A 12,982-nucleotide genomic window follows, 5' to 3' on the forward strand; every position below is an offset into this window, starting at 1 on the left:
ATGGAAGTTTACGTGGACGACATGCTGGTGAAAAGCCGAGCGGCGGAACACCATGTAGCTGACCTCAACGAGACATTCTCCAAGCTCAGGAGATACCGAATGAAGCTCAACCCGGCGAAGTGCGCGTTCGGAGTCACCTCGGGCAAATTCCTGGGTTTCATAGTCACCCACGCGGAATTGAAGCCAACCCGAGAAAATCCGAGCGCTGCAAGAAATGGCGCCTCCGAAGACAGTCAAGGAGGTGCAGCGGCTCAGGGCGGGTTGCCGCCTTGGGAGGTTCGTCTCCGATCGGCTGAACGCTGCCTCCCATTCTTCAAGAGCCTCAAACGGCCGAAGGACTTCCGGTGGACAGAAGAATGCCAGCGGCCTTTGAAGAGCTCCGGAGCCTTCTGGCCTCTCCCCGCTACTCACCAAGCCACAGAGGGGCGAAATCCTTTACTTATACCTGGCCGTCTCCCCAGTTGCAGTGAGCTCAGTCCTCGTCCGGGAAGAGGACAAGCTCCAAAAGCCGGTCTACTACATCAGTCGGGTCCTCAGGGATGCTGAGACCCGATACTCCAAGCTCGAGAAGACCATCTTCGCTCTCATCATCTCGGCTCGGAGACTCAGGCCTTACTTCCAAGCCCACACAATAGCTATACTGACCGACCAGCCATGAAGCAAATATTGCAAAGGTCGGATCGTGCGGGAGGATCGCCAAATGGGCGGTCGAGCTCGGAATTGACCTCGAATATCGGCCCAGGCCGGCTATCAAAGCTCAAATACTCGCCGATTTCATCGTGGAGTGCACCCTGCCGGACGACCCCGAGCTGCCATCCGTATCCATGGAGGAAGCACCAAGGCCACCATGGGTCCTACACTCGGACGGGTCTTCAACTTCGGGGGGTAGCGGGCCGGACTCATCCTCACCAGTCCAGACGGAGTGGTGGCCGAGCAAGCCTTGCGCCTCGAGTTCCGGCCTCGAACAACGAGGCTGAGTATGAGGCTCTCATCGCCGGGCTCAAGCTGGCGAAGAACTGAAAGTGGAGGACCTGACGGCCTTCAGCGACTCCCAGCTGGTGGTGAACCAGATCCAAGGAGACTTTGAAGCTAAAGAGCCATCCATGCAAAAGTATCTCCAAAAGGTGCGGGAACTCACGTCTGCCCTGAACTCTTTCAGTATTCAGTACATTCCAGAGCGGAAAATCTCAGGCAGACCAGTTGTCCAAATTGGCGACCTCCCGCATGAGCGAGCTTCCCAAGGGAACAACGCTCGAGTATCTTCAGACCCCCAGCACGGAGGAGCCAGAACCTACCATGTGCATCGACTTTGAACCAAGCTGGATCGACGGGTTCGTCTGCTACCTCAAGACGGGACCCTACCTCATGACGAGACGGAGGCTCGCCGAATCAAGCGCCAAGCCCCCCGGTATGTCTTGTACGAGAATAGACTTATCGTCGATCATTTACTTCTCCTCTCTCAGATGCCTCCGCCCCTCCGAGGCGGACTATGCCCTCCGAGAGGTCCATGAAGGAATCTGCGGAAATCACCTGGGGGTCGGGCATTAGCCCATAAGATCCTGCGGCAAGGATATTACTGGCCCACGCTCCAGAAGATGCGACGATTTCGTCCGCAAGTGCGACCGATGTCAACGGAACGCTAATATCCAGCGCCGACCTTCGGCCCTGCTGACTCCATCATCGCCCCCTGGCCGTTGCCCAATGGGGGATCGACATTCTGGGGCCCTTTCCCCTGGCCACCGGACAAAGAAAGTTCCTGGTCGTCTCCATCGACTACTTCACCAAATGGGTCGAAGCCGAGCCTGTAGCCCGGATCACCGAGCAAAAGATGCGGGACTTCGTGTGGAAGTCCATAATTTGCAGATTCGGGCTGCCCCGTATCCTTATATCCGACAATGGTCGGCAGTTCGACAATGTCCACTTCAGGAATTTTGCTCTGAGCTCGGCATTGACCACCGCTTCACCTCGGTTGCCCATCCCCAGACAAACGGAGAAACTGAGGTAACTAACCGTACTATTTTGCAGGGCTCAAGGCTAGGCTTGATCGGTCCAAAGGACAGTGGGTCGAGGACTTGTACAACGTCCTCTGGGCGTACCGGACTACTTCCGACTGCCCACGGGAGAGACCCCCTTCAACCTAGTACGGCACTGAAGCCGTCATCCCGCTAGAGATCGGCCTTCCTTCTCCAAGGGTGGAGCATTACGACCCCGACACCAATTCCTCCCAGCTCAGGAGCAACTTGGACCTCGTTGAAGAGACACGAGAGGTCGCCCGGTCCGTTATGGCAAGATACCAACAGAGAACGGCCCAATACTACAACTCCAGAGTCAAGCCCAAGCTCTTCAAAGTAGGGGACCTCGTCCTCAGGAGAGCCGAGGCTTCTCAACCGACCGAGCAAGGAAAGCTCGCCCCAAATTGGGAAGGGCCGTATCAAATCGCCCGAGTACAGCGACCCGGAGCATACAAATTGAAGTCCCTAGAGGGGACTCTGATTCCGCGAAGCTGGAACTCCGAGAATCTACGAATGTACTACCAGTGAAACCCCTAGGGGTTCAAGAAATCAGGACAATGGACTCAGCTCTTTTCTGCAAATAATTCTCCCATCTTGATGATTAAATTCCTCTAATGTTGGGTCGTTGTGATCCTCAGATTCCTCGACTAAATCGGGATGCCTCGAGGCTCGACCGTAGAGTCCCAAACTCCCTCGACCTCGGAAGTATCGCAGGACGATGAAACATCGACTTGACGCAAGATTCCTCGACTAAGGTCGGGATGCCCCGAGGGTCGACCGTAGAGTCCCAAACTCCCTCGACCTCGGGAAGCGTCGCAGGTCGATAGAGCGTGCCCAGACCCATCGACCTGACGAACGATCCCTCGACTAAGGTCGGGATGCCCCGAGGGTCGACCGTAGAGTCCCAAACTCCCTCGACCTCGGGAAGCGTCGCAGGTCGATAGAGCGTGCCCAGACCCATCGACCTGACGAACGATCCCTCGACTAAGGTCGGGATGCCCCGAGGTCGACCGTAGAGTCCCAAACTCCCTCGACCTCGGGAAGCGTCGCAGGTCGATAGAGCGTGCCCAGACCCATCGACCTGACGAACGATCCCTCGACTAAGGTCGGGATGCCCCGAGGGTCGACCGTAGAGTCCCAAACTCCCTCGACCTCGGGAAGCGTCGCAGGTCGATAGAGCGTGCCCAGACCCATCGACCTGACGAACGATCCCTCGACTAAGGTCGGGATGCCCCGAGGGTCGACCGTAGAGTCCCAAACTCCCTCGACCTCGGAAAGCGTCGCAGGTCGATAGAGCGTGCCCAGACCCATCGACCTGCGAACGATCCCTCGACTAAGGTCGGGATGCCCCGAGGGTCGACCGTAGAGTCCCAAACTCCCTCGACCTCGGGATGCACCAGGTCAGAAGCATCTCAGACCCGCCGACCTGACGCAAGTCCTCGACCAAGGTTGGGCACCCCGAGGTCCGACCGTAGGATCTCAAGCTCCCTTGACCTCAGAAAAGAGCTGCAATCAGTAAAGCCTCCCCAGATCCTCTCAACTTCGGCGGGCGTCATCGGGCCCGTGAGAGCCCGAGCCCCCTACAAGTCAAAGGCCCGAAAGTCGACGAAAGGGAAACAACCCGCTCCGCATGTGGACACAATTCTGGGAATGCAAAAGGTACATTAACTCGACGCCCTCCTTGTCAATTTTATCTACATGCTGTTAGCGGAATCCCAGTCAAAGTTGGAGCCTTATTTCGCCCAAAGTCGGGCTATCTCCAATGAGTCGGCTAAGACCGATCTCCTAACAACATTATGCATGCTCCGACCGTCAAATCTCCACAACTTGTGCAAGTCTTCATAAATTAGGGCCCAACTCGGCCCCCGTACGTAGACTCCGATACCTAGCTAAGAAAAGTGATCCTGGCCGCGGGTGTACCAGTCGAACACAAAGACCGAGGCAATCTTTGAGATTCCAGCCTTGCTCACCGAAATCTCGGTAAATTCCGAGAACGATGACTATGAAAACCCGGCAATAATTGATTATTAGCCCACGCTCCCTGCGAAGGGTCCGAAGTGAGTTCGGAAACCCGACTAGACTCCTCAAATAGCCGCCACATACGAACCTAACACAATCTCGTTTGAAAGGCTAAGGCCCGATCTCGATGCCTTAAGAACCTAAAGGCCAAGCACGGCAACTCCTGCGGACTCTAAGATCCGAGTTGTAGGACTTAGAGAAATTTTCTAAAAACCTAAGCTCGGAGCCCCCTTTGGTTGGGATGACCGGAACCCGAGAAGGCCAAAAAATAAGCCAAGGAAAGAGGGCGACTTCGTTAAGCAGCTCGAAAACTAAGATACAAAGTTAAAAGTCGGAGAATCGATAGATTAAGACTCCGGCCTCATTCACGGACAAGGAAAAGGAAGAGAAACGAAGTTATAAAAATGGCCTTTCATTAATAAAGGCTGGAAGGCCAATTACAAAATTGGAGGTCGGCCATTCAAAAGCCGACCCCGATTCAATGAAAAAGAAGAAAAAGTACACAAGCCCTAAGCGGCGGCAGCAGCATCCGCTCACCTCGAGGTCGTCCACGGTGATGACCTGGGGGCCTTCGGCAGTGCGGGCTCGGGGTCGGCAGCGGGGGGCTTCGGCAGGTGCCTCCGACTCGGCCACTGCCGTCGCGGGCTCGGCGGCGTCGCCTTCGTACAATCCCGCCTCGGGATGTCAGAATGGCGGGAATGTCGTCCGTGTCGGGCCCATAACCTAGGTTCATCCTCGGACGAACCGTCGAGAGATCGAACTGGGGCAGATCCGAGCCATCTGCTTCCGGAAGTTATCGAAACCCCGGAGGAAACCCGTCGACCGTCTCCTCCTCCAACATATCGGCGGAACTCTTCCGACTCCTTGAAGAGTTCCACGGCGCGCTCGGCCCGCTCGAGCGCCCTCTTCTCCCGGGCCTCGAGCTGCTCGATTTTAAGGCGGAGGACCCCGCCCTCATATTTGAGGCCCGCAGCCTCGGATTGGGCCTCCCCCAGGCGCGCCTCCGAAGCGCGCAGGGCCGACTTGGTCAGGGCGTGGCCGGCCTTTTCCTCCTCGAGCACCTTCGCCATAGCAAGGCGCCCGGCCTCGGTGGCCTCTCGCCGAGCCTCGCCTCGGCCAACGCCGCCTCTAGCTCGGCGATTCTCTTCTTGGCCGGCTCCAACTGCCGGCCAAGCCGCCGGGCCTCCTCTTGACATCCTTGGGCGATAAACACCAAGGTGTCGAGCTCGTGATATGCTGCAAAGAAAGGAACAGAGATGGTCGTGAGTTGAAAAGCATACAAGTTCACTAATTACTTTAAGGAGATTAAGAAGAAAACTTACCCGGGCGGTGTTGCAGTAAGTACTGTCAATGACTTCCTCCAACGGTAGGTTTCGGAACTCGGCCCGGTCCGCAGGAAGCATCGCACGCCGAAATACGGAACGTGCGACCTCGGCGTCGTGGATAGCCGAGCTCCCCTCGGGAATAGGGGAGTCCGGCTCGACGACTCTTCCCGGAAAGCCCAGGAAAAGCCCGGCACGCCCAAGCCCGAGGTCCCGGAGCCGCTCGCTTCGGGGCCTCGGGTCGGCTCGGGCCCCGGGCGCTGCGGCCGGATCATGGACGGCTCCCCCGCTGGGCAATGGGGGCAGGGCAAGGAGGGGCCGCTGGGCCCGCGTCGCTGGCGACCCGCGTTCGCCTCGGGTCGGCTGTAGAGGCCCCCGCCTCGGGGCCACTCGTCCCGGCCGATGTGGAAGCACCGGCCGACCTCGCCTTCTTCCGAGGCTGGGGAATAGCTCCCCCGGCCTCGGCCTCTCGCCTCTTCAGGCGGAGAAGAGGGACACGTTGCTGGGTAGGCATGTGGGGAATATCTGAAACCAAAAATTTTCCAAGCGTTAGACCAATAAAAGCGAAAAGAAAAGACAGACAAGAAGGTAATGCGACTGCTCTTACCCTCGGGGCACGCCGAGCTCAGACCCATGCTCGCCCAGGGGCGTCCTCCCGTAAGAGCTCGGTCAGGTCATACCCCTTCCCGAGGGCCCGCAGAGAGTCCAGAACCCTCAGCTCCCTCTCCGAGGGCTCGGAGAGCTTGTTGAGGGTCTTCAACCGAGGGTGCCCCCACCTCGGGTTGAACCCCCACGGCGCCTCGGAAGCGAGGAAGAAAAATTTCTCCTTCCACTCATGAATAGAGGAAGGGGCTCCGTGAAAAAGTGACATACCGCCCCGAAAGGCGAAGTATAGCCACTCCGCGTCCGCCGGGTTTTTCTTCAATAAAAAACACCGGCGAAAAACGCTCACCGAGATCGGGATCCCATGCCTGAGGCACAGGGATAGGAACCCGATGATAGTCCTCCACGAGTTCGGAGCAAGCTGTGCTGGGACGAGTTGTACTCGACCAGCAAGTTGTTCACAAACTCGTGAACAGGAACCGCAGACCGGCCCAGAGAGTCTCGTGATGAACCGCGATCCGACCTGGGGGCGGCCGCGTCACCCTATCTTCCGGCCTGCAGTTTCGTGGCGAAACCCGGGCTGGAAGAAAAATCGGGGAGCGGATCCAACTCCAAACTCCTCCCCCGACAGACTCGACCCTACCTCCTCCGGACCGAGACCCATTTTACGGAAGAGCGAAATAAAATCGAAAACAGAGGATGAAAACTGGGGAGGGAAAAGGAAGAGGAACCCTAGCAGTTGCAGGGTAGGAACCTACGGGACAATCGCCGGAAATCGCTCCGGGCACCGACGGCGAGGTTTGGTTGAGGAAGGAAGCAAGGAAGGAAGACAGCAAAAATGAGAGGCAGCCAAATAGAATTCTTAGGGCAGACTCGCGGGGTTTATATAGACCCCCCTTGACGGCCCAGATCGGCAGGGTCGGTTTCCATCCCCCGACCGGATTGCGCCACGTGTCGACCTCGGAGGCCGAGGCACCGCATTCACTCCGGATCAATAAATCGGGTACGAAAATCGAAACCCTGTCCCATCGGATCTCGGGGCCTCATCATGGGTCCGCAGAATCAAATCACCTTGAAGAACGAGCGGACGGCATCCCCGCTCTCCTTATTAAATGAAGATCTGGACACGTGGAGCCCCGATATAGCCTCCACCTCCCCAGATCTATAGTCTACTAACACGAGACTGGAAACGTCCGACCTCAGATCATGCCGCGTGTCCATTTTGAAACGCAAAACGGCATACTCATTTTGAGCAGGGAGCCTCGACCACGGGATCGAGGCGCCGCCTCGTCGAGCTCGAGGACCCTCATCATGGGTCCGCCGCACGAAGCGATCTCGGGGATCCAAGAGGCGCACCCCCGTTACAGCCGCTCCAAGAAACGTAAGGGTACGAGCCCCATTCATAAGTTCGCTGAATAAAGCGACTTCGAAGCACCAAAGGGCGCAGGTTTCGCCATAAAAGCTCCGAGAAGCGTAAGGGTGCGGACGAGATTCCCTCTGGCTTTAATGACAGTCCTTTACTTCCCACGTCCGAGCCTGTAAGCCGCTCGAACTCGAAAGTCGGGGGGTAGTGTTGGGGGAACAAGATTTCCCCCCCCCAGTGACACAAATGCCCCTAAGAAGTCGCACAATCGCCGACCTTGGACAGCCAAAGTCGTCGTCCGACCTTGGGACGTCCAACCTCGGAACGTCCGACCTCGAGACATCCGACCTCAGAACTTCCGACCTGGGAAAATCCTGACACCCAAGATCTATCCTTGTCAGCCACCTACTACGGCCATACCCCTCCGAGGTCCGACCGAGGACCATATCCTGCCACTGCCCCGGTATTTATTGCGCATGGCCCCTGTAAACCTCCGGCTTACTCCACAATTAATGCGGATCTCCGGCTCACTCCACAATTAATGCGGACCTCCGGCTTACTCCACAATTAATGCGGATCTCCGGCTTACTCCACATTTAATGCGCATGACTCCTGTCATCTACGGACTCTCAGCTCTCCACGGCAAGTTAGCCCAGCAGAGTCTAGTCAATTATGATAAGTCTCTGATCTCGGCCTTACCTCCGACATCAGTGCAATGATTCGCCTGGTAGCGTGCTAGTTCGGGTCGTACGACGCCCTCACCGCCGACATCAGCACAATGATTCGCCTGACCGTGCGCCGACCTGAGCCACATGCCGAGCCGTACTATGGCCTCGCCCTGTTACATCACAGGTAAACCGACCCCCGCCTATAAAGGGAGCCTTGGTTTCTCAGGAGGGGGTTGGAAAATTCCGTGCTCTACAAACACTGTTTATCGCCTCTTTACACACTTTGCCCCCCTTCTGACTTGAGCGTCGGAGGGCCGGCGCCAGAAAACCCGGCCACCGGTTCGTGTGCAGGCACCCAGACGGAGGACGCCGCCCGCCGACGGATCGCCGCTCCCCTGCGAGGACCTCCCGCTCCCTCTCCCCGACCGAAGATCGCCCCCGGGTCCAATTTCCAGCAACAGGTTGGATGCAATATTAATTCTTTTATGAAAATTTATATTTTATTTATATTTGTGGGTTAGACATTTGAGGTATCTTGATTTACCAACGTGACAGGGGACAAGAGAATGAAGCAAACAATGGCATCGATGGAGAGTTGTTAAAATTTTAAATTTTATAATTTTTTTTTTTTGGTACATCGGCTGCTCACACTAATTTCATGTGAGCACTGCCATTGGAGTCAAGAGAAAGGATACAATCTAGAAATGGAGAAACAAATACAAGACGACTCTGAAAAAATTCTTCGGAATATGGACGGCAAAAGAGGCGACCTAATTTGCAGCTATGTTCGCCTTTCTGTAAATATGCGCAGCCTAGAAGGCGCCATACTCCTTTAGTAGCCTTCTGATGTTCTCTATAAGTGGATGGTTTGCCTTCTCCGATCTCTCCTATAGAATCCGCTCAATCATCTTTACTAAGTCCCCCTCAAGGATGATACTGTCGGTCTATAGTGCTCGCCTCGCATCAAAGATTTCCTTTCATGTTGCCCTAAGTTCCGCTCTGTAAGAGAAAAATCACCACTTTTCTTTCCACCAAATAATATCATGACAATTAACCTTTGGACTTAGAAGAAACAGATTGTCTGCAGTGCATTTTTTGGACCACATTGAGTGGTGCATGCTTGGATTGGCCCTACGTTGCCCACACCGGAAATGGTTGACTCTGGCCAAGGGAGTATCATGTTGAGATGCCAAATACATCACAAGTAGAGATTAAGCGAGAGCCTTCCATTTCTAAGATAGAGGATATGATAGCAAGGTATGCACATATTCTCTACAGCATAAAGTTAAAAAAATTGTACTGCAGGGATTTGGAATCCCACGCTTAATCATCCAATAAAATGTATAGAACTTTTATTCAAGAGGATAGCTCTACCCTCCATATTTATCCAAACAACTCTCCCTTATTCCTCCGAAATATATTCTACAATTGACAGCCAGCGACCAAAAAATTAAAGATAATGCCATTGCCAACCTGCTACATTCAAATCTCTACCACCACCAGAACAGGGTCTCCTCATAAATAATCAGTAGATGGAGGAGATTCTAGGGATTACAGCTGACATGCCTTTGGAGCATTGATATGTTCAGTAGGGAAGAGAAAGTACTTCATTGACAGTTTCCATTTGTCATGGAGCTACGGTTTGGCCATAGAATTCTTCTAATATTCAGCTGTTTCTGAATTTGCAATCTCATCAAACTGCGTGCAATAACACAAATCAACACCGTTTTTTTTTTTTTTTTTGCAGCTGCAAATTTTTCAACTGGTTGGTGTGCTCTCATCATTGATAATGTCAAAGGCCAAGCTCACAATAAGTAGACCTGAGAAGGATGTAATAGTGAGAGTCCATACAGTGTTTGTGTCAAAATACGGTGCATCAGTAATGTTATGCATATCTGTATCCTTGTATTCTTCTACATTAATGCATGTCTGGCAACTGCAGAAATAACTTTGAAGATGGCATGATCAACAATTCCAAAAAGAAGCCTGCTACAAACTTACGATTCTAAATGAACTACCATCTTTGAAGGCATGCGTGGTTGATCGGGTCCACAAACAGTAGTAAAAAGATGCATGCATCAACCCCCGAAGGACAAATTGGTAGTGTGGTAACACGGTATAGAAATATAAATTATCTGAGAGAAGCAAACCTTCAAAAAGAATTGAACTTCTTTACTTTTCCATATAAACATCATTTTTACAAAATGAATTGACCTACAAGTTTCTTTCTCAGGTATACATGTGAAAGAGCCTTCCACCCATGGAAACAACTCGATGCATACAACCAACTCATCTGGCAAAGGAATCCAAGAGAAATGCAATGACACATGTACAAATAAAACCTGCATTTGATGAGCCAGAGAATCATCACTAAATTCACCCATGGAGGTTCCATTTTGCCCCCATGCACTGTGATCTTGTATTCAGCTGGTAATAATCAGCATGATCTTCCATCATTTCCAAAGTAGCCATCATGAACTCCAAATTTAGTCAGTCTTGGTGGACTCCAGATGCATGCGTGGTGACCTGTAGATTTTTACGAGTGTCCAGTAAAGGACTTCTTCAACTTCTAACTCACCCTCTGCCCGTGCAGCATAGGTGTCCTCACAGATTGCTATCAACCTACACCCAACTGATAAGATCTTCTGATTCTTTAAAGAAGCATAGGCAGAAACACAGAATATCACACGACATTGTAGCATAGGCAATTTTAAGTTTTTGCTGCAGCTGAAGAGTCCATAAGACTTTCCAGAGTTACAGGGGTTTTCACTACAAAAGAAGGAAGAACTCCCGACGCTTTTTTTTGTCTCTACCGACGCTTATAAGCGTCGGCGAATTCCCAGCCCACGCTTCGCAAAGCGTGGGTCAAACGTCGGGCAGGTGGGCGTGGGTCCGGTTTTTGCCGACGCTTTCTCTTAGCGTCGGCAAAAACAGGACTTTCCCGACGCTAATGAAAGCGTCGGGAAAATACTCAACGCCGACGCTTTTAGCAACCTGTTTTTTTAAAAAAAATTAAAACAGAAAGAGGGGAACCAGGCCATGGCCGCCATGGACGACGGCGAAACCCTTCCTCGTATAGCCCTGGCAAAATCTTCCGCCATGGACGACGGCATGGGCGACATGGGACATCATGGTATGGCGCCCATGGGCGATATGGGACAAGGCATGGGCGACATGGGACACGGGATGGACGACATGCACATGACTTTCTCCTGGGGCAAGAACGCCCAGATCCTCTTCTCCGGTTGGCCGGGCGATAGGGGCGGCATATACGCCCTTGCGCTCATCGTCGTCTTCGTTCTCGTAGTCCTCCTCGAGTGGTTCAACTACAGCCGGGTGATCAGCCCTCGATGGAGCCGTGTGGTGGCTGGGCTGGTTCAGACGGCGATCCGGAGGAGCCCTCGAGTGCCCCTGCTTCGAAGCCCAGGCGGCGGCGGATTAAAAGAAATTAGGGGAGAACGGGTGGGGTCTCCGGTGTGGGATTAAAAGAAGAATGGCGGATGGTGGGGTGGGCGGATGGAGCGGCAGAAAAAGGAGGGATCGGGGGAGCGGCTGGGTGAAGAAGGAGGGACCTCCGACGACGCTTTAAAGCGTCGTCGTCTCTAAGATCGGGGGAGCGGCTGGGTGAAGGAGGGATCGGGGGAGTTGGGCCCCTTTTGGCCTCCGACGACGCTTTAAAGCGTCGTCGTATCTTTTGGCCTGCGACGACGCTTTAAAGCGTCGTCGTATCTAAATTTCACCCGACGCTAAAACAAAGCGTCGTCGAGTTTCGACCCCGCTCGGTTTTCGCCGACGCTTTTTGATAGCGTCGGCGGGGAAGAGTCGGCAAAACCATAATTTTTTGTAGTGTTTGGAGGCCAGTTTAAACTTCAATCCACGAGGTAGATTTATATAGTTGTCAACTGGCTTCATAGATTTCACAGTACATCACTCTCTTGCCAAAATCTGCCTGACGAATTCAGCAGCAACTTTTCAAGAGATGTTGTCATGTCAACGTCTAGCAGTAAAATCTGCTCATCCTTGTATGGAGACTCGTCACCTTAGAGTCGCCATGCACCCATATATGATGAAAAGATTTGCATGATCTCTGATGAATGGGATAATGGCCCAAAAGCTTGGATTTACGTATAAAAAGTTTAGTCTAAATAATGATGAAGTTAAAGACTAATTATTGTTACTTGATGGTTTATAGATAATACTTGGATGTTATACTTTAGAAAAAAAAAATCTCTTATATTTAATATTGATACAAGACAAACCACTCATCTTAAAACCCCTCCATAAAAAAGAGGAAAAGGAAGAGAAGTTAATTTGGTGCAAAAACTATCTGATGAGAGTTTTAGATCTTTTATTGGAATAGAAACAACTTTTTAGTTCACAAAATGATGGAGATCTAAGATGAGTAATGATGCAGTGGAGGGCTTCAAGACTTTGGAGACTTTTAGACTTCATTTTAGTTGTCAAATTGAGGTATTTTTCTTTCATTTTTGGTTACTTTTAGTTTTGAGTAGGTTGTTCTGAATCAAGAGTTGTATCAGAAAGATCTCCTACCATTTAGTAACTTCACAGGTCCATTATTGTACTAGTACTATTTGTATGGTACTATTTGCACTACATTAACAGTAACCATTTCATGTGACAGTATTTTAAGGGTTTTAAAAGTCTTGAGGTCCAAAGTGGGTCTGCTATTATCTTTCCTATTTCCTTCATTTTTATTTTACATTTGTGTTTTAATTTCATATATCTCTGTTGTTTATAGGGATGAAAATAGGCTCAAACAGGACCGAAACTTGTGGGCCGAGTTGGCTTCAGGCTGTGTTTTGGGTCAAGCTAATGGGTCAGGCTTGGGCCTAAAATCCAAAACCCAAATGAGTTTCAGGCTGCATCTAACCAAAGCTTGGCTTCAACCATGCCCAGACCAAAGCTTGAAAGTTAAAACAAACAGATATTTTTGAAAATAAATATTTCACATAAAATTAGATATCCATATAACCT

The 12,982-nt window shown here is 52.1% G+C and overlaps 1 protein-coding gene across 1 annotated transcript; it reads left to right on the forward strand.

Annotated features, from left to right (window-relative positions):
• The first annotated feature begins 11,026 nt into the window (after positions 1-11,026).
• Positions 11,027-11,473, forward strand: LOC120104030 (copper transporter 6-like). Its single transcript, XM_039124068.1, has one exon. It carries the CDS (start codon positions 11,027-11,029, stop codon positions 11,471-11,473), a length of 447 nt encoding a protein of 148 aa, XP_038979996.1.
• The last annotated feature ends 1,509 nt before the right edge of the window (positions 11,474-12,982 follow it).

The sequence above is a fragment of the Phoenix dactylifera genome, chromosome 1, assembly GCF_009389715.1.
Source record: "Phoenix dactylifera cultivar Barhee BC4 chromosome 1, palm_55x_up_171113_PBpolish2nd_filt_p, whole genome shotgun sequence".
Classification (NCBI taxonomy): Eukaryota; Viridiplantae; Streptophyta; class Magnoliopsida; order Arecales; family Arecaceae; genus Phoenix; species Phoenix dactylifera.

Excerpts from the sequence above, each read along its gene's own strand:
- LOC120104030 (XM_039124068.1), top strand. The coding sequence starts at position 11,027 with ATGGCCGCCATGGACGACGGCGAAACCCTTCCTCGTATAGCCCTGGCA.